The sequence below is a fragment of the Sciurus vulgaris genome (assembly GCF_902686455.1).
Source record: "Sciurus vulgaris genome assembly, chromosome: 5".
Lineage (NCBI taxonomy): Eukaryota > Metazoa > Chordata > Mammalia > Rodentia > Sciuridae > Sciurus > Sciurus vulgaris.
This window is the reverse complement of record NC_136465.1, coordinates 102,043,124-102,064,712: the sequence shown is the minus strand read 5'-3', so window position 1 is coordinate 102,064,712 and position 21,589 is coordinate 102,043,124. Positions and strand designations below refer to the sequence as shown.

The 21,589-nt window shown below is 37.9% G+C and overlaps 1 protein-coding gene and 1 long non-coding RNA gene across 2 annotated transcripts in view; both read left to right on the top strand.

Annotated features, from left to right (window-relative positions):
• The window catches only part of LOC306660854, a 610,682-nt gene that overhangs the window by 243,012 nt on the left and 346,081 nt on the right, over positions 1 to 21,589 (top strand). The gene's annotated exons all lie outside the window — the stretch shown is intronic.
• The window catches only part of CPNE8 (copine 8), a 199,266-nt gene continuing 188,840 nt past the window's right edge, over positions 11,164 to 21,589 (top strand). The window contains exon 1 of the mRNA XM_079139378.1: positions 11,164 to 11,379. Within this exon, the coding sequence (XP_078995504.1) occupies positions 11,243 to 11,379 (137 nt within the window). The 5' untranslated portion in view covers positions 11,164 to 11,242. The remainder of the gene's footprint in view (positions 11,380 to 21,589) is intronic.

Sequence of the window (21,589 nt, the reverse complement as noted above, 5' to 3'; positions counted from 1 at the left end):
TTGCCTATATTAACAATTCATTTCTTTTTATTTTGGTATGGCTAAATCATTATTTATTTATTTACTTGTCTTTGGTAAAAATTGGGGTGTTGCTAATTTGGGGTCATTACAAATAAAGTTGCTGTGTACACTCAAGTCTACATCTTTGTAAGGATATGTTATTTTTATTGTTATTGTTTTGTTTTGTACCAGGGATTGAATCCAGCAGCACTTAACCACCAAGCCACATCCCCAGTCCTTTTTATATTTTATTTAGAGATAGGGTCTCATTAAGTTGCTTAGGGCCTAGCTAAGTTGCAGAGACTGGCCTTGAACTTGTGATCCTATTGCCTCAACCTCCTGAGCTGCTGGGATTATAGGCATGCACCACCATGCCCAGCACAGGACATGTTTTATCTGTCTTGCATCAAGTAGTAGAAAGACTGGATCACATGGTCAGTGCAAGTTAACTTTTTTAGTGCCACACTGTTTTTTAAAGTGTCTTTGTCATCTTACTTCTTCTTTTTTTTTTTTTTTCCCATTACTGAGGGATTGAACTCAGAGGTGCTTTACCACTGAGCCATATTCCCAGCCCTTTTTATTTTTTATTTTGAGACAGAGTCTCACTAAGTTGCGGGGTACCTTGCTAAATTGCTGAGGCTGGTTTTGAACCTGCAATCTCCCTGCCTCAACCTCCTGAGAGGCTGAGATTATAGATGTGGACTGTGGTGCCCAACTCATTTTACATTTTCAATAGCAGTATATAAGTGACAGTAGTTTTGTATCTTCATCAACATTTGGGATGGCCAGTCTCTTTAATTTTAGCCATCATAATAAGGATACAATAGTATCTCATTGTGATTTTAATTTGCACTTTTCTAATAATTAATGACTGAGCATTTTTTACTTATTTGATATCTGTGTATCTTTTTGTTGAATTTCCCATACAAATGTTTTGCCCATTTTCAAACTGGGTTGTTAGTTTTCTTATTATATCTTGAGAATTCATTATATGTTCTGGTCATTGATCAGATATGTGTTTTGTGAAATATTTCCTATAGTGTGTGATTTCTCTTCATTTTCTTCACAATGTCATTCAAACAATAGTAACTTTTAATTTTTAATTTTGATGAAGTACAGTGTATCAATTTGTTTTTTAGTGGATCTGCTTTTGGTGTCATACTTATGAAACTTTGCCTGATCCAGAATTATAAAAATTTTCTCCCATATTTTCTTCTAAAAATTTGACAATTTTAGGTTTTAGATTGAAATCTATCATCCATTGGGATAAGTTTCTGTATATGGTACGAGGTATGCATCCAAGTTCATTTTAAAAAAATGAATATCCAGTTGAACCATTTTAAATTTTGATAACTATTACCATATCATTCAGTATAGAGATTAAACCATTTTGAATGTCTACCAGCCACATATGAAGGTATCTATATCATTGTCTCACAATACTTATTATTAGAAAAAAAGCAATATTTTTAGCTATTTTAATTAGCTGTCAAAAATTATAATTGAGACTGATCACCATTTCACATTTTAGAGTTATTTGCATTTCCTTTCTGTGAACTTTTTCTGTCTTTTGGTTATTATTTTCTATTGGGTTGTTGATTTTGGTATGTTTTAGGGAATTAATTTCAAATGTTACATTGAATTTGGTTGCTTTAAAAAAATAAAATAGAGCATCACACATAAACACTTTGTAAAAAATACTGGAAATTTTAACACTCTAAAATAGTGTTTTTGAAGGAAGTCTTAAATTACTTCATCAGAAAACTTGCTGAGTTTGGAGTGGGACTCCAAGATTCAAACTGCCTACTTCACCAAGAAAATTTTTGGTGACATGGGACTGACTAGGCCAGTGTAATAGTGAAATGGTGAGGCCCGGTAAATAAGCTGCTTTGACTTAAATAGAGTCAATGTTTTGCTTCCTTTTACTATGTCTATATTTGCAAAACAGAACCACGGAATCCAAACATTAGGCTCCAGTTCATCAAATACTTGTGGGCTTCAAACAACCAGGTTACTGTGGCTGTCCTTGAGAGACTCAGGGATACTTAGCAGAAGTATGAGGCTCTGGTTCCTCAGCATCAACAAGCAAAATTAGAAAGATTTCATGATGTTGAAACTTCATGAAAGCTAATTGTTCCCTTGGTCAGCTGTTGGTAGGTTAATTTTAACTAATGGTGAGCTTAATAACAACAATCAATTCTCTTTTTATTAAAGTAGAAACTAAACCTCAACACATTTTCTTGGAATAAACAACTTAGGTTTTTCTTTCTAAGCCAAAGTTACCACCCTGAGAGAGAGTCAAACTTTCAATATCTAATAACTAAAAACCCAAAATTTATTTCTCTAAACCTTACTCCATTCTATGGAGCTCTTTTGGGGAACACAATGATTTAATTATTTGAATTTCCAACAAAAAATACTCCATCTTCTGTGTCAAATTATAGTAAATTTAACTGTAATTATCACGGTTGTAAAGATAATTTTGTGAATCATAAAGTTTTGCCTAAATTTCTTGGACAATTAAGAGAAAGATCCTGTAATATTTTAGATTTTTTTTTTCTTTTTTTTTGGTACCAGGGATTGAAGCCAGGGGTACTTGCCTACTGAGTCACATCCCCAGCTCTTTCTCATTTTTTATTTTAAGACAGGGTCTCACTAAGTTCCTTATAGTCTTACTAAATTTCTGAGGCTGGCTTTGAACTGTTGATCCTCCTTCCTCAGTTTCCCAAGTCAACATTTTAGCATTTTTAAGTTAAAATAATTTGGTATTTTCAAATATACCAAAAGGCTAATTACCTGAGAAGAATGTTAATTATATCAAGGCATTAAATTTCCAAGGTTTAGATTTTTTTTTTCTCTTTCTCCCTTGTTTCCAACAAAACGTTTTTTCTTTTACATAGTTACACATTTCAACTGTTCAAGCAGACAAGAAACCAGAATAGACTGACCACATATTAACGAATGCTTATCTGAACTGGTCTAGCAGAGATCTAATCAGATTTGAAAATTAGGCATTAGTTCCTCATACATCATGGTCATAAAATACCAGGGAAGGTTGTTCCCATGCCAGGTCCTTAGTAATGCATGGCTTGCTTAGAACTTATTTTCTGCATCAAAGACTTATGAAGTAGGCTGGACTTAACACTCAAGACAGTAAAATGGGCTAGAGGTGGGCTTCCACTTACATTTCAGCCAGAGGAATCTGAAAGATACACATGGGGTGATAACTGAAAATCTTTAGAGGATTCTGTAAAATTGGTGACTGCCCCATAAAGAGAGGCAGCCCACAACAGTATCAAAAATAAGGCAGGAATGTGGCCTCTGGAGAGTCTGCTGGAATGATCCTTGTTCCCCTTAAGAACCTTTTCTCTTTATCGTTAGTATTTTGACTCTGTATTTATTCTCCTCTCTGTTTGTCCAGGTTCTTTCCCACCCATTTCCTTGGTGGAACCTTTCTTTGCCCTCCTTTTTCTGAGGCAGATACTCCTCAGAGTTGATCCATATTTTCATTCTTCTTTCCTGAAATGTTACCCACATTCTTGGCTTCAGCTATTAATTCTAAGCTATAGATTCCAACCTCTACAATCCTGTCTCCTCAGTGTCCCCAAATACCTGTTGGATATTTCACTTGGGAGCTTAGCGATCTTCAACACTCTCAGGAGACCTTGGTCACTGGCACTTAACATCTGACTTCATCTCCGGAGAGCAGGAGAGAATCAGAGAATCAGACAGATGGATCCCTGTGCTCTTGAGGCTCCATGCCTAGCAGGGAAAGTAGGGCTGAAGCAAATTGTCACAAAATCATTATTTTAATCATGGTAGTAAAAAGTAAAAGGTGCTATGACCTGACCTGTTTGGGGAACTAGGAAGGCTTCTGTAGAAGAAAATTATTTTAGACTTCATAGTCTTATTGTAAGAATGCATTCTTTCTTACATTCCTTTGACATGTATCTACTCTTCAGGCCTGCCCTTTCCTATTCACTATAGCAAGTGGGTTTCTTCTGGCAGCCTTGAAAAATCAAACTTTCTGAATTAGCAGGTTTAGTAGCCTTCTACTTGGAGAAACTTTTGATACATGTAGAGGGTGAAAACATTTGTAAAACTTAAGTCTTGTTTTGTGTTTAGTAACCATGAAAAATTTTAGTTTAGTTCTTCTGACAGGCCACTTTGAGAGACCACTTTGAAAGACATCTGAATTTCAAGAAATGTATGTATTTTTCTATAGTTTTCAAAACCAACTGGTTATCACTGGATGATCATATTCAAATCAATGTCTATAACTTTAGAAGAAATAAAAGTCTACATTTTATTAAACTTTCTTACATTTCTCATTTTCATTTCTTCTCTACACATTAATTGTCCTGTTAATTATTTTAAAAGCAATGTATGAAGGATAGTTTTGTATACTTTCCTGAGGAAGTGACATTTTAGATGGGGCAAAAAAACTAAATGGGAGTTTGGCCAAGGAAAGATGGAGTTAAGAATTATAGTTTTAAAACTTTAAGAAGGAGAGGGACATAGTAGCTTAGAATAGCTCAAGGAAGGCCATGTGGTTGATCAGTAGTGAATGTGGATCTCCTTTTGATTATATGAATCACACAAGTAATTTTAAATTATTACTTGGCAGATAAGGTGTGGCACTTTATATGGCACTGTGAGAAGCGTGCATGAAAAAATAGAAGCAGAGAGGATAAACCCTCATCACCAAATTTATACATCTTTATAATCACTATCACCATGCTCACATATGTGCCAAATACTAAATGAGTTATGTAGCTTGTCTCTAAGTTTCATAAACTTTGTATCATAGGCAATCAGATTATCTCCCAATAAGAACACTGAGGTCAAGGTATCTAAAGAATCTTCATCAAGGAAGTAGTATCTTAATCTGGAGCTGGAAGAATGCCTAAGTGCTACCCAAGGGAAGAGGGCAGAAAGGTATGTTCTGGAAAATGAAAATGGCAAGAATAACTTAGGCAGGACATTGGGAACATGAGATCAATGTTTTATAAAGTACATTTTAACTGTGGAATGAGCAGCAGATGGAGAAGGGTGTGACTGGAAACAGGGAGGTGAGGTAGGAGTGTTGCTTTAACCCAAGTGAAGGATGCTGTCAGACTAAACTACTGGCTGTGGCAGAGGGAAGGGAAAGTTGAATAGATTTCAGAAATGTTTAGGAAGAGGAACAGATTGTTGGCACTGTCCAACAGAATTTTATAGGGTAAAGAGAATGTTCTATAACTGGCACTGTCCAGTAAGATAATTTTACTAACCACATACATTATATCCAATGTGGGTATGGGGCATTTGAAAGGTAGCTAACATAACTAGCCAGTGGACTGCATTTTGAACTTTATTTAACTTAAATAAGCATTCTGACTCTCAGCTACTCTATTGAATAGAGCAAAATTGTACAATTTTATTTGCTCTCTTTTTATATATCTTGCCTTTAATTACAAGATCTTTTAAAATAACATCATTCTGTCTATCCTAATTTGCACATTTCTTCTCTAGTGAATTAGGCTTCTCTTTACTGCATATACATATATAGTAGTTAATTTTACTTTTATATTTGCTTATATTTTCCCCTCATCTGAATTTCTCTATCCTCTCTTTTTACCTGTTGAAAATGTGATGTCTATGTCCGCAGGAAAGTTTTAATGATTATTCTTTCTCATCAATATGCCTTTCCTTGACCATCATTCATAATTTATACCATATTACCTTACGATGAATCAATGCTTATGTATAGTGTTCTCATACTTTTCCTTGGTATATGAGTTGAAACTAAGTTTCACACTAACCTATGAGATAACTGAAAGCGAAAAAGGTATTCTTCATGTTTTCTATATTTCTTCCTCCACCTCAGCTGTTCAATATGCAGTTTGTGCAGCAATTTTTGACAAGTCCTTGCTTACTACTGTAATCATACTTATTATAATGCAAGCTATGAGCATGCGAGTTCTTTATAAAGGTCTGAAATTTTCAAACAAAAAAGTCAAAAGTAGTGGAAAAAATAAGTCAGTATTTGTTTCTTAAATGAAGGACATGTGTTTAATTTTAAACTTCATCGAATTAACTATTTTATGTAGGTAGTCTCCAAAGATGCCTGCCATTGATTCCATCCCTCCTAAAATGTGCAAGTTTCTCTTTAAGTCAACCTAGCCACACACAGTTGTTCCTACAACTACCTTGGGCTGGCCTTGTGTCCTACTTTGGCAAATAGAAATCAGTGGAAGTGAAATAGCATCAGTTCCTTTTGAAGACCTGGTAGTTTCCACTGTGTCTCCAGCAAAGCCAGTCACTAAGCTGTGGAAAAACTCAGGAGAGACTGCCCCATGTGGAGAAATGACAGAGTAGCTACAGAGTAGGAAGGACATAGAACTGCTGGACATGGGAATGAAGGCTTCTTGGATTTTCTAGTCCAGCCAGCCTCTAGCCACTATGTATCTGATCACACCTAATGCAAATTGGAGCAGAACAACCTGCCAGGTCCCACCCTAATTTCTGACTCAAAGAATCATGAAAGGATTAAAATCACAGTTGTTTAGTATGATTAAATTTTGGACTGACTTGTTATAGAGCAGTAGACAATTGAGATACTACCATTACAAAAAAAAAACAGAAGATTCAATTACACAGGTGACTGGGTGCAGTCCCATCACTTCCCTTACCTACCTCTCCTCTGACTCTAGCAACTTTGAGGTATCTCCTTGGTGAATAGCCAGGGATTGGGGCCAACTTACTCTGTGAAAAGGAAAACCAAATATTATCCAAACCAACCCAAGACCTTCAAATATTTACATACCTACATAAGAAGTGTGAAATTCTAAAATTCAAAGAATCCTGTATTCTAAGTGCTGCTTTGAATGTAAAATTCACTTTTCAAACTCAGAAAAAATATTCTTGACAATAGGTTTACCTAAATATCCATGTACTATCCCTTAGAATGGTGTTATTTGATTAAAATATTGGATTAAATATTTCCAGACATTTCTCCATATTATCTGTGCTATTATTTATAATATTTTAAAGTTGATTTTAAAAGTGATATTTTTCTGATTGTCCTAGCCATGGAAAAGTTAGTAATTTACAAGACTGGTGAGATTTTTTAATAACAAAGGTAACTTCAAGTGAAAAGTATTTGTGATGCTGGCTACTTTAATGTATGCGATGAATAAATTCTCTGCAGGTTTTATCCACTTTTGGTTGTTCAGATCCAAATGGTTATCAAGTCCAGAGAGAAGGCAGGTAATCACAGAACAAATTTTGGCTAATCATTAAATTGTCTCCCTTTATCTGCCATTTTCCTGTAGTTAAACAGCTAGTCCATTCTTTTCTATTATGTAATTTATTTTATTCTTAGCTGTGTATTCATAAAGCAGACCAGGTGGCTAAAATAATTGTACTGCTATCCACAGAAATCAATGCCCTCACTCTACATTTTCTGAGGCCACTTTAAAGTTGAATACATGGCAATGTTGGTATTTCTGGCTTATCATGGGGTAAACTAGTTGTTGGGTCCAACAGACAAATGTTCCATTGATTTAGCTCCAGACTAAAAATATACTCAGTCCACTATTTTCTAAAATTTAATTAAATTTCATTTTTATTTTTGTGTGAATTGACACACCTTTTGCCTGTCAAGGTAATGATATTTGTCCTTGTAAGTAGATGCTCTTTTAGGCACAGCTGATTCTTCAGAACATATGTCTCCCTTTTTATGTTTTATTGGCATGCCAATAGTTTTTGTTTGTTCTGGTTTTCTCTCCATTTGTTTTTCTGCTTGGCATCTCCTTAACCGTACTATTTTGTAAATAAATGCTTCTGAAAATAATGAATAATGACAATTTAATTTACAAACTGAGCTCTTCTCTTACCTTGTGAAATGATAAAATCTGAGAAATGAAAGGAACTCAATGATTCAGTCAGTATAAGCTCTCTTTAATCCTTTATCTTCTTGCCAGCTTTTACTTAGTCTATAAGTAGCAGTAGGAGCTTCTCTCCTGAATCTAGCCCAACATGTAGTATACATCCAACTAAATGTTTGCTGACTCAAACTCAGTGAATAATGACTTATTATAGATTTTGTTAAGTACAATTTATTTTAATTTTTAACACGTGTGTTAGTCAGCTTTTCATTGCTGTGTTAAAATACATGACAAAAGCAACTCAGAGATATAAAAGTTTATTATGGACTCATAGGTTCAGAGGTTCAGTCCATGGTCAGCTGATTCCATTGCTCTGGACCCAATGTGAAGCAGAACATCATGGCAGAAGGGAGTGGCAGAGTTAAGCTGCTCAACTCTTGGCAGCCAGAAAGCAAAGAGAGGAAAAGCAACAAGCCAGGGACAAAATATAATCCCTAAGGGCACACTCCCAGGGACCTACTTCCTTCAACCATGCCCTACCTGCTTACAATTATCACCTAGTCTATTTGAATTATTAATCCATCAAGTGGATTAATTCACTGATGAGGTTACAGTTCTCATAATCTAATTATTTCACCTCTGAACATTTCTGTGTTGCCTAACACATGAGCTTTTTGGGGAACATTAAATATCAGAAAAAATAACAGAACATTCTAAGGTTATTTATATTATTAACTTAAATGAATTTTAATAAAGACAAATTTTTAATTAAAAAATTTCTAAATAAGTTTAAAAAGAAATGCTATGAGTTATGATATTTATATATTATGATAAAATATATATTTATTTATTTTGTGGTGCTAGGTTTTGAACCCAGGACTTTGCACATGCTAGACAAGCATTCTACCACTAAGTTACATATCCCATTACAAAATACCCTTACTGAATTGGCTACAATTCAGATGACTAACAATAATAGGTGTTGGCAAGTTGTGGGGACTGGAAATGTTATATACTGCTGTGGGAGTAGAAAATGGTAAAACTAGTTTGGGAAAACAGTTTGGTAGTTTCTTAAAGAGTTAAACAAATACATCCCATATTACCCACCTAATCCACTCCTAGATATCTAGCCAAAAGTAAGAAATGCATATATCTACAGGAAGACTAGCCAAAAATGCTGTTTTATTTTTAATAGCACAAACTTGGAAACAATCAAACTGTACATTAAGGTGAACAATTTGTGGCACATCTATATCATAGACTACTACTTACTATCTATGCACTCAATAACAGGGGAGAATCTGGAAAGTATTTTTTTTCCAAGAAGCCAGATTAAGAATACTACATATTGTATGATTCCATCTATGTAATTAAAGAAAATGCAAACTATAGTGACAGAAAGAAAATCTTTGGCTGCCTAGAGCATCATTTTTAGTGGTGAAGGGAGGGACTGCTTACAAAAGGGACATGAGAAACCTTTTGGGGTGATGGGGTGGTTCATTATTTTGATTGGTGATGGCTTAACAGGAGTGTGTATGCATTGAAATTTATCAAGTGATTCATTTTTATGTGTACTTTATTATGTATAACATACCTCAGTAAAGTGGGAAAAATTAAGATTTCTATGGGTCAAGTACTATTTTAAGTTCTCAACTTTTATTTCTTCAACAGGCTTCTATAAGACAGAATTCTACTTGGCTTAAAACATTTTACATAGATATTTGCCTCTAAATTAATTTTGGGTAGCATAATAGAAATGCCCGAACTTTGGGGGGGGTAGTTTTAGTCAGAAGTTACAGTTTAATTTGTTATAAGGCAATAGGAAGAAAAACGTAGCACTTCTGAATTTAAAGGGCGACTATTGGTGAATGGGGAGATCAGAAAAGAAAAAAATACGGGAAATGCACCCTGCAGGGGGAAGTGGCAAGCACCAATACAAAATCACCGCCACGCTATAAATTCTCTATGCAGGTGGCTCCAAGAGGATTACAAGATAAGCAGCGAAGCCGAATCTTCAACCGCGAAAACTGCTTCTCCCTGAGTTTCTCCAGCCAACTGCAAACTCCGCGCTTTGCGGGTTAAGTATGGGCGGATACCGGCCCGTCGCTACCCTACTTCCCGAAGCTCTGCGTTCGGTTCTCCGTTGCCCCCTGGTGGCGAGCGCCCGACCCGCAGGCGCACGGGTGAGGCCGGAGGGAAGGTGCGGGTAATAAAGGTCACTGTGGTGGAGGGGCTCCTTCGCTACCTCCCGTTACTCTGGCCCGCTTCTACATCTAAACACCAATCCCGCTACCCTGGCATCCAGTGTCCCAAACGCGGCAACCACTTTGGCTTCTCTTTGCTTCTTGTCCGTCCGGTTTTAGGTCTTGCTGTTGGGATGAGGCGTTATTTGGTTATGACCTTCCGGTTTCAGGGCAGAAAGTCCATGCATTTGGAAACGAAGGACGCAGTAAAAGTCTGACTGTAGGAGGATAGTCACCCTTAGACCTTCAAGTTCCCCGAGAAGGGAGACACAATCCAGATGCCTCCCTTAAATCTATCTATATATACATATATATTTCCAAATTTTATATATATGTGTGTGTGTGTGTGTGTGTGTGTGTGTGTCTGTGTATGATTTTTTTCCCTGACTGAATCCTCAATCGCCCCCTTATCCCATGTCTGCCACTTTACCACCGGTAGCCGAAGGTTGGAGAACGTCCTCATGTCCCATCGTCTCCAACCGACAGGTAGCCCAGAGCGAGCAGTTCAGAAGTGGGGACCCAACTCAACTGCCCGAGGTCACAGTGGGCGGAAGCCCCATGGCTCCGAGGGTGAGATGAGAACCTGTGTGGGGAGTTAGGAACAGGCAGAGTGAGCTCACCTCCAGCTTCCAACACAGCCAAGGAAACTGCGTTAAATTCCCGTCCTCACCTGATTGACAGGAGGAGGGAGTCGAGGCCCAGGAGGCGGGGGAATGTGTAGAGGCGGAGACAAAAACCAAACCAAACGCAAAGCCGGCAAGGGCTTGTCCTACTAGACGGTAGGGGTGTGCGTCTGGTACCACCGACCCTACCAGGCCGCGCAGCAAGTCCGCAGAGTCTGACGCCAAGAGCCAGAGGGGGTTGCAAGGTGGGTTCCCCGCCAGGCTGCTGCCCGAAAGGAGGGGGTAGGGAAGCCAGGAGTCCCGCACGCCACTTCCCCCGCAGCTCAAGCTTCACCCGGGACCGACTCGCGCTTCCCTCGCGGCTCTGCGCTGAGGTCCGCCTCCTCCCTCCCTCCCCCTTCCCGCGCACTGCCTCCGCCTCTTTCCTCTGCCTCCACCCTCCACCCCCATCCCCGTCTGTCGGGAGCCAGGCTCCGGGCGAACCCAGAGTCTGCCTGAGCTCCGGATGTGGGCGCTGGACAGGTCCACGGCGCCTCCACTCAAGATGGACAGCCGCTACACCAGTACTGCTGGCATCGGGGACTTGAACCAGCTGAGCGCGGCCATCCCAGCCACGCGGGTGGAGGTGTCCGTGTCCTGCAGGTGAGGACGCAACCTTTCTTCTCTCTTCGGTCCTCCCTTTTGCGGGTTTGGTAGCGCTTGGCTAGTGCTTGGGGTACCACGAGGCTTTACGTGGGTGAAAAGTTACACGATGAGAAGGGAACATCCCCGGTTATGGGACTGGAGCCCCCCACCCCCCGCCGCTGGATCAAGTGACAGAGTGGCGAGCGGGAATTAGAAGCGAGTGATGGGCTCTGGGACTGAGACTTTTTCTTTCTTTCTGGGAAATGCTGTAAAAGTTGGCTGAGCTGTGACTCAGCTACGGGAACCCCTGGCCGCCGCCCACTTTACAAGCCCTTTTCGCGTCCCAACCCCTCCGGAGCTGGGTGGTTGAGGAAAGACGGGAATTGAAAGGGACAGCACTGCCAAAAGCGCTCGTGACCGCTGCGCACAGTGGCCCGGGACTCCTCTGCTAGGCGTGTGCAAACCTACTGCTGGGCCGCTTCCTTCCCACCCACTTCCTGGAGCCATCCAACTTCCTCACCCCCACCCCCACCCTTCCAGGCTTTTTGCCTCAGGCCTCGCAGAGATTTCAGCTTCAGCCCTCTTTGCTGAGGAATCTCTGTATGCCTTACCTAAGATCTGGCAAGTCACGACTTTCTGCCTGCCGGTAGACACATTTGAGTGCTTACAACAACTCTCAACGTGCCCAAAGACTGTACCTTTCAAACTCCTTTTCCTGATATTCAGTGGGTCAGTTTCCCTGTAACGAAGCAGCTTAATTGCTATAATCTGGTAGATTTCAGCGACGACGTGGGTCAACTATCTATTGTAATGGCTAAAGAAGGAGTGGGACAATTCTTGAACCATAATATCGACTGCGGATCCCACTCCCTTGTTTGCATAGTTCCATCTCTCTCAGTGGAAATCTCATTTATCCATTTTGGCTGTAAGATTGTTTTCAATGCCTTTAAATCCTTCCCTTCCTTTCTTTAGCAAAACTTGTTTTAAAGGAATCTTACAAACACAGGTAATCTTTGATGCAGTTAAACCCTGAAGTTTAAAATGCCATCAGCCTTGAATTTTGGATTTTCACCACACTAACCCATGGAAATTCAAGCACCAGCATCCCCAGTAGTGGAGTTATTTGGGGGCAAGGGATAGCCTTTAGCTCTCCCTGAGGCTATATTTTATGATTACTTTCTCTTAAGGCTGACTTTATTATGAAAATAATAATGCTGATAATGATAGCTAACATTAAGCTCTTGGCCTTATTGGGGTCACTGCTTTTAGTACTACCTGAGATTTCTTTCTGTCAATGGAATGGGGGAAGCTGTATGGAAAACTCTTTTCTAGGCCTTTTTCTCTTTTGTAGCTGACTTTGGATGCTAGAAGGTTATTGATAATATAAAGATAATGGATAAGGACTGGGGTTGTGGCTCAGTGGTAAATCCGCTTGCCTAGCAGATGTGAGGCCCTGGGTTCAATCCTCAGCACCACATAAAAATAAATAAATAAAATAAAGGCACTGTTCATCTACAACTAAAATATGTATATTTAAAGATAACTGATAGCCAGAAGTCCTACAACACAGTATTTTCTAGAGTTATTATCCTCTGCTCAATATCCTGCAATGTCTGAATGGCATATGGCCTACATGTGGAATGAATAGAAAAGAAGGTTATAGATCTGAATGTCCCACGTTCTTTAGGGTGGTGGGAAAATTATACTTTGTCTGGTTGTTTTGCCATAGGGTCTGCATTAATTCCCCGCTCTGCTTCTTTGGTCCTTGTTTGCTAGGGATCCTGAGGTCAATTAGCTTAAGCCAGTGTGTTTCAGCTTGCCACCCCAGGCCCTGGAGATCCTCTTCTCCAACCACTTTGTGTACCATGGCTTTGGCATGTTGCTTTTAATTTTTAATTTTTAAATCAGGAAAAAAAATTCTGAAAGATAACTCAAGAACTTAGTTTCAAGTATTTCTGCTGAAGCCACTGGTACTTAGTCCATTATTTGAGTTGCTTCTGGCTCAGTTTACCATTTACTTCTTGGTAAGTTTGATATATAATGCATCTTTTTTTTTTTTTTTTTTTTTTTTTGCGGTGCTGGGGATTGAACCCAGGGCCTTGTGCTTGCCTTGCAACTACCAACTGAGCTATCTCCCTTGCCCTATAATGCATCTTTTGGGCAAACAGAAACACCATTAAATTCTCAGATTAGTGCCTTAAGTTGGGTAAATTTAATTTTTATATTGTTGAGAATTGCACGTTGTAACCACAAGATATGGTATAGTTTGGGCTTTGGCATCAAAGACAAGTTCTGGCTTTATCTCTTAATCTTGTTACCTTGAAGTAAGTTTTTATTTAATCTCTCTAAGCTTCTTCATCTTTAAAAATGAAGATAATTACAGTATTGACATCATATAGAGTGTAATCAGGGTTTAATAAAATGAGGTGGGAAAAGTGTGAAGTACACAAAAGAATAATTTCAGAATGCTTGCTATTATTGTAATATTGGAAACAACATTTATTGAATAAGTGTGCCATATTTGAATCATTTACAGAATTCTGTAGTCCCTCTATTTGAACTTTAATGTATTGGTTAAAGAAAACAGGAACAGAGCCAGCATTGGGATACTTGTTTCTTCTTTCTCTTTCTTCTTTGATGTGCATAAGGCACTTAGTTCCCAGGGTGTTTGTGGAGATTTTGTTTAGCAACAAGGCACAATCATGGGCCTCACTATGGGCAAGAGAGCAAGGCGTTCCCTTACTTTACTGTATCAGAGACTGCTGACACTTCAAAAGGAGTAGGATCCCTTTGATAATCTCTGTTTACTGCCCCTATCATTAAAGTCTTCATCTTCACTTTGGGTGAGGTAACAAGGATGAACAACTAAAATTGAAGCAAAATATAATTCTATTCACTCATCAAGTATCTGAATGTCTGTAACATGTCTAGAATTATGGCATGCTCCACATGAAATGCAAGATAAGTTCTCTTGTCTGAAAATATAAAATCTGGTTGGCAGACAAACATGACCAAAGACATGGTAGCTTAGGACAAAATCCAAAGATGAGGCTCATGCATGAGCAGGAAAGAAATCATTGTGGAATAGGGTGCTTGGAACATATTACAAAGAGGAAGGTGAAGGGGTTCTAACAGAGACATGATGGACAGGCATGGTTTGTATGAGAAAAGTGACAGTATCCATGGAAGTTTTGGTAGGAACTTTAATTTGTTGTTAGGGTGGGAATAAGTTCGCTTTTCTGGTTGTATTTATGTGGAGGCAAGCTCTTACTCTGACTTCTTTCCTCTGATACCCATCATCTAGCTATTCTTGCAATCACTTTTCTTTATTAAAACAATTTGTAGATTTTTAATTTAATTAGGTTACCTAATTAACTGAACTTGTCTATAGCTGCAACGATATAGCTTTAGAGTAACATTTCCATTTTATTCTGAAAACAGATGCATAGTGGGGCGAAACCAATGGGAAAATAATTTGCGCTAATCTGTTTTCCCTGGGGTTTTGATTTGTTTCTCTATTTGTGTGATTTTTGCCATTTTCTGTGATGGAGAAGTCAGTTTATTGATTATAAAAGCATTGAGAGCACTGTGTATTTCTAGACTTTATGTGTTAGCTATCAAGTATAGATCCTTTCCTATAATTAATCCTTTAATGGCAAGAATAGTAATTTTTAATACTAGTGGGGAGAGAAGCAGACATTTATTAAATGCCTGCTTTGTGTTAGGTCTAAAAAGGTAGAACTGGCCTTAACCCTTTGCCTCATCAATCCTCACATGAACTCTTACAGAATGCAGTCCAACAAATACATGTTCACTACATGACAAGACTCATGCCAGATAAATATGGTTACAAAATATGAATAAGAGGCACAATTCCAAAATGTGTGCAAATATCATAGCTGACTGAACTCCGTGCCTTTGTGGCTATGCATCTGCTCTCATGCCCTGAACATCCCTGCCTCCCTTTCTTTCCTTTTCTTGATTAAATTATGATCTTTCTTCAAGACTCAGGTCAACCCTTATCTTCTCTCATGACTCCTCTCCCAACCTGGATTTTTCTGTATTTCCTTTTAGCTGGTATGACCAGTATTATAGGTATATAGTAATTCTTGGTGCCCAGATGCTCCTTTAGGACAGGTCTTTCATGCTTATGTAGTCTGCGTGTGGTCTAGACTGCATAGTCAATAAATGATGCTGTAGTTCTCTTATGAAGTCATCTTACATGGGGAGGAGGGATTCCTGTTAAAATAGACTCCTGAGCCCCATGGCAGATCTATTGAAACAAAATCTCTGACAATGGGACCTTGAAATCTGGACTTGTAACAGCTTTGCCATGTGTTGGTTGTACACACTGAAATTTTTAATTTACTGGTTTGATAAATAAATGACTATGTGTAGTTTACTGATTTGAGTTAGCAATACTCTGCTAAGGGTTTAGGAAAATACTGTTTGGTGATGTGCTGAATCTGGCTTCAATAGGCTTGGGATGAGAATTTGTGAGCCAGTTGTGAAACAAGTTGTTAAAAATTAAATTATATAAACTTAAAATTAAACATTATATCAAATCAAAGCTAAGGATAAAATTTATGACTTTCTAATTATTTTGCTACATTTTATATTCCTTTGTGTTCTTTATCAGCATCTAGCTTTTTATCTATGTGGCTAAAATATTGTGCAATGACATTTTATTATTTTCTTTTTCCAGTCCATGTACAGAGATGTCATATTGGCAGCCATAGCAGAAATATTTACACCATAAAAGTCAAATTAGGGCTTGATTTATTGGGTTGTTATTTACACTTAAGAAAGCATTCTGTGGGAATCAGTTGGCTCTGTGGAGTTTATAATAAAATTTTGTGGTTTTTTTTTTTTTTTGTAGATTGTTTAGCTACATATTCTTGATGTAAGTAAAATGTATACTAAAATTTCTATAAATACATCCAGCTTTTTTTTTTCCGAAGAGTCTGTTTTTAAATATATACTTGAATATCACTATTCATAGGCCTTTTGTGAAAGGTAAAGCTTTATAAAGAGGAAAATCATTGCTGCTTGTCTTAGTTGAGGTTTCTATAACAAAGTGCCATAGACTGGGTAGCTTATTAACAACAGAAATTTATGTCTTACAATTGTAGAGTTTGGAAGTTGAAGATCTAGATGCCAACATTGTCATGTTTTAGTGAGGGTAGTCTTCCAGTTTGTACACTTCAGACTTATTTTTCCTCTGATATGAAAGAAAGAGGGAGAAAGCTCTCTTTGGGGCTCCCCCACCTCTTTTTTTTTTTTTTTTTTTTTTTGGTAATGGGGATTGAACCCAGGAGTGCTTAACCACTGAGCAACATTCCCAGTCCTTTTCCTTTTTATTTTGAGACAGGGTCTAGCTGAGTTGCTTAGGGCCTTGCTAAGTTGCTGAGACTGGCTTTGAAATTGCAATCCTCCTGCCTCAGCTTCCTGAGTTGCTGGAATTACAGGCTTTTGCCACTGGGCTGGGCTGTGGTCCCTTTTATAAATGTGCATCTATGAAGGCTCCACCCTCATGGCCTATGACTTCCCAAAGGCCTGTACTCCTAATACTATCTATCACATTGAGATTTAGGATTTCAACATATGTATTTTGGGGGAACACACATCCAATCCATAACACTGAACTGTCACTATTAAAAGTGATTAAGTCAAGTTCAGCACTATCTCTTATTATATCTATTGGAATATGTGGGGTTTTGTGATTTTATAATCCATGAAAGGTTTTCAGCAAATATATGGTGAATGAGAAAGGAAGCCAATTGAAACATTGTATAGGTTTTACTTTCTCCCTCTCCTTTTTATGTGATCCTTTGTTTTATGTGATCCTTTTTATGTAATCCTATATGGATCATATTCTTTGTTCTCTTACTTTGTGTTCTGTTTCTCCATCTGCTGCTGGTTTATCCTTTGCAGATTTACATATTACAGTTCCAGCTACACTTAGTGATGAACTGATTACCTGTGAAAGCAAATTCAGATTCCAAGAGAGAGAATCTGATTGGTCCAGCTGGAACTGGCCTAGTATGAAATAAATATCCATTACGTTCTAATTATTTATGGTGAAAGAGGATCGAAGTGTTCAAACAGGAATATTTGGCTCCACCCCAATCCACATTGATTCATCTATATATTCTTTACCTTTCCTTAGACCAAAAATTTGAAGATAATGTGTGAATAGGTTTTCAAATGAAGCTGCTCCCTAGTAAATTCTGGTACTTTTAGCTGGGGGTGTTAGAGGGCATATTAGGCTGAGTGAAACAGGGGTGAAGTTGTTGCATGACCATAACATCGAATTCTTCTGGCTCTGCAGTTCCTAAGGTCTTGTGGTTCAAGATTGTGGTCATTCCATAGTGCTTTTTTTTTTTTTCTTTTCTTTCCCCCTGCCGTATTTGGGTTTGTCTTAGCCCAAGATTTTTAGGAAAATCTGCCCTAGGATCATTTTCCATCTGTGATTTTGACGTTTTATTCTGGATGTGGCCCAGGTACATCTTTTCAGAGAAATGCCTTGCGTTGTTGTTCCACTGACATTTTGATCTGCCCTTTATGTCTTAGCATTTGGGATCCTAGGGTGTTGTAAGAGAGCCCAGGATGTGGAGAATATGAGTCCAGGAGCAGTTCACAAAACAAGTCCCCAAGGGAGAGAGTGGCATCAGCCGTGTGTTATTTGTGCAACAGAAAGAAGCTCCATCCTCTATTTGAGTTTTCTCAGGGCAGAGAAGAAATCCAGTTCCTCTCCAAAGGATTTATTCTGTCGTTAGCCTATTTTATAACAGTTACACTTGCTTATCAGAGCCAGTTTTGCTTAACCTTGAAATGGACGTGAAGCTAGGTTAGTTCTCCCACTTTTGAATTGTATCTCTTGTATTGTATATATGATATAGAATGTAATTATATATTCTTTATAGTGTATCTCCTATGATTTTTCATTAACATGTATTGTGAATATGTTACTGTCATTAAGCTTTACAAACACAAACTTCCATGTCTGCAGTATTCGATTATATGGGTATAATGTATTTATTTAATTTAGTTCATATTTTCCACATTTTATTTCAAAAAGTTGCTGTTCAAAACAATGCTAACAGTGAGTGTTCTTATTCACAAACATTTAACATCTCTGATTTTTTTTCCCCCCCTGGGGATAGTTTTCTAAAACTGAAGTTACTCAAAAACTATCTTAGGGGGATTTTAATAGCTTGTTTTGGTAATTTCTCCCCCATTTCTCTTTAAATAAACAGAATAAAACCTAAACTACTGACTGTACTTTCTAAAAACTTTTATTCCCGTGAGAAGGTTTCATTTGAGATTAATGAGAATTTGGGGCAGCAGAGTATAGCAGCAAGAAAATGGAATTAGGAGTCAGGCAGATGTCTTTAAATTACATTTTTATCCCAGTGTTATTTTGGGTAACTTCAACTTTTGGAATCTCATTTCCTTATCAGTAACAGAAATGATTTAGAAGCAAAATTTTCAAGGTTGTTGGGCCAGTAAATTAAATAAATTCCATAGTGCCCAGCACAGTGCCTGTCACAAGAAAAGTACTCAATAGTTGTTTGTCTTATCTCAGTTTCGTAGGAGTATTTTATTAGGTCACATAAAAGCATCATAGGAGAGGGTACATTTACTTTGGAAAAATTTACAAATCAATTTAGGGAGACATAGAAACATGGTGATAATTGTAAAGCTGCATATTAAAGATAATACATTTTATCCCAGGCTGAATAATGCAGTGTAGAGGGGTATAGAATAAACAGTGGTCAGAAGAGTGTGGATTTGGAAATGCATACTCAGTTTCTACAGGTTCCACTCCACACTCCCACCCCTGTCAAGACACAGACATGTGGAACTAGGGGGATTTGATAGGTGGGAGGTTGTCTACCACGATAACAGAGTTTTAGAAAAAAAGAACATTCTAGCACATTCCTATTTCTGTCTAATAAAAATCAATGTGTCTACATTTAAGACAACTCTTTTTTGTTGGATATGTGATAAAGCAGAGATAGCAATAGGTGACACCACAGGCTGAAGGTGGGTAAGCATTTATTGCTATTAATAAAATTAAGTGCATTTAAAAGGTACCTTGCCCCAGTGACCGCTATTCACTGCCTGACACAGTCCTGTAATATTTGCAAACTATGACAGCTGTCAATGTTTATGCCTTTCCAGCCAGCAACATTGCCTACCAGACATTCTCTTTCCAATGGTGAGATATTTTGTCAAGTTTATTCTATGAGCAATAATGTTCCGAATATTTTAAGGGCATAATCAGTTGATTTTCTGCAAATGAAGAAAAAATATTATTGATAGTCCCTGAGAAATATTTCTATTTATTAGATAGTAAAGAAATTCAAATATAATCAGCCAAAAACATGAAAAAAAACCCAGAAAACATGAAAACTTTGAATGTTTGCTATGTATTTTTTTAAAATTAATGTCAAAATCAAATTCTGATAGACATTGTGTAAAGCACTAAATGTGGGCTAATTTATTCTCCTTACAACAATTTTTAAAACAGGTGATGTTAGGTCCTGTTTTATAGATGAGGAAATCGAGGTTCACAGGGAGTTTAAATTATTTGGTCTAAGCCATGCATCTAGCAAATGGCAAAATAGAGTTCTTTATCCATATGCGTCTAATTCCTAAACATATGCTTTTGATTGCCAGTCATACACTGTCACTCTTCCCAAAATTTATTATTTTAGGCTTGAAGGCGTGGCTTTCTCCTATTAGTATCACTGTGTTATACTAACTGAAAAGAAATTGAAAACCTGGGAGACACAATAGGTAATATCAACACCATCCCAAAGGAAATATTTCTCTGCAGATGGGAAATAGGGAATTCTTTTGTGTTTTTCAGCCTCCTGTTGGTGAGAGCTAGGAGTCCAAGCAATTCAGGGGGTGGCATGAACTTCAACAATTGATGTTTAATTTCCAACTACTGATTTTATCATTCTTATGATATTGAGTTACTTAATGAAGCTGTGGGAAAGTAAGTAATGAGCGAACTATTTAACTAGAAAGCAGGAGTTGGTGCGAGAGGAACACCAAGTGCTGGAGAAAGGTGATGGACTGAGCAAATGAAAGGTAATGAAAAATTAACTGAACTGACTCTGTGACCTTCAGAGCCACCAGTGGAGTTGAGAATTAACCTCAGGTTCCATCAGTTTCAGTCCATTGCTCTTTTAATGGGGAAGTCACCATTTAACTTGCTAACTTTTTAGTAATAGTCAATTCCAGGATTGCCCATCACAACAAACTTGGAGTTCCATGTAAATAAAATACTTAGATATTGAAAATATCAGCACATTACTCTGATGTGAGTTTGTAAAACGCAGTATTTTTCACCTTGCTAATCACCTGCTCATTTGTGCTCTCTCTCCATATATATGTAAAATAAATATCAAATGACACATTCATTTTAATAAGAAGGCTCAAATGTCAGAGAGTGTAATGAACCAGAGATATGATTATAATTGCCTTAACTGTTTGAAACCAACACATTTCTCAGCCTTGTTAGTATAATGGTGGTTTTACATTCATTTTGAGGAATGAAATTGCTTCTTCCTGCCTGGAGATCCTTGATTTTGCATCATCTCAATGTGTATGAGTCAGTGGGCATTCCTACAAATCTCTGTTGAAATGTTCTCCTGTAAAGGGAGTATCACATTATTTGTGGTTTTATAGGTAACTGAAAGAAACTCAATCATTCTTCTTCAATGTCTTTAGTAAGTTTTCATATCTTTCAGTAATAAGCAAAGAATATGAGAAAGAAGTAAGGAGGGAGGGAGAGAGAGAACCAGAGAGAAAGCTAGAACAAGAGCAAGTAAGCAAAACTAAGTTACTTGAGAACTACACCAGAACAATAACTTTATTTGCTGATACATCTAAACTACGTACCATTTTGACCAAGTTTTTGTTTTCTTCTTTTGGTACTAGGGATTGAACCCAGGGACATTTAGCTACTGAACTACATTCCCAGCCCTTTTTATTTTTTATTTTGAGACAGGGTCCTGCTAAGTTGCTGCAGAGCCTGGCTAAGGTGCTGAGGGTGGCCTTGAACTTCAGTTCCTCCTGCCTGAGTCTCCTGGGTCACTGGCATTACAGGTGTGCACCATTGCATCCTGCTCTTACCTACTATTTTGGATTTAGCTTATTATCTGACTTACCTTGATAGTTCAGTTTTCAACTTGATTGTAGAAACAGAGAT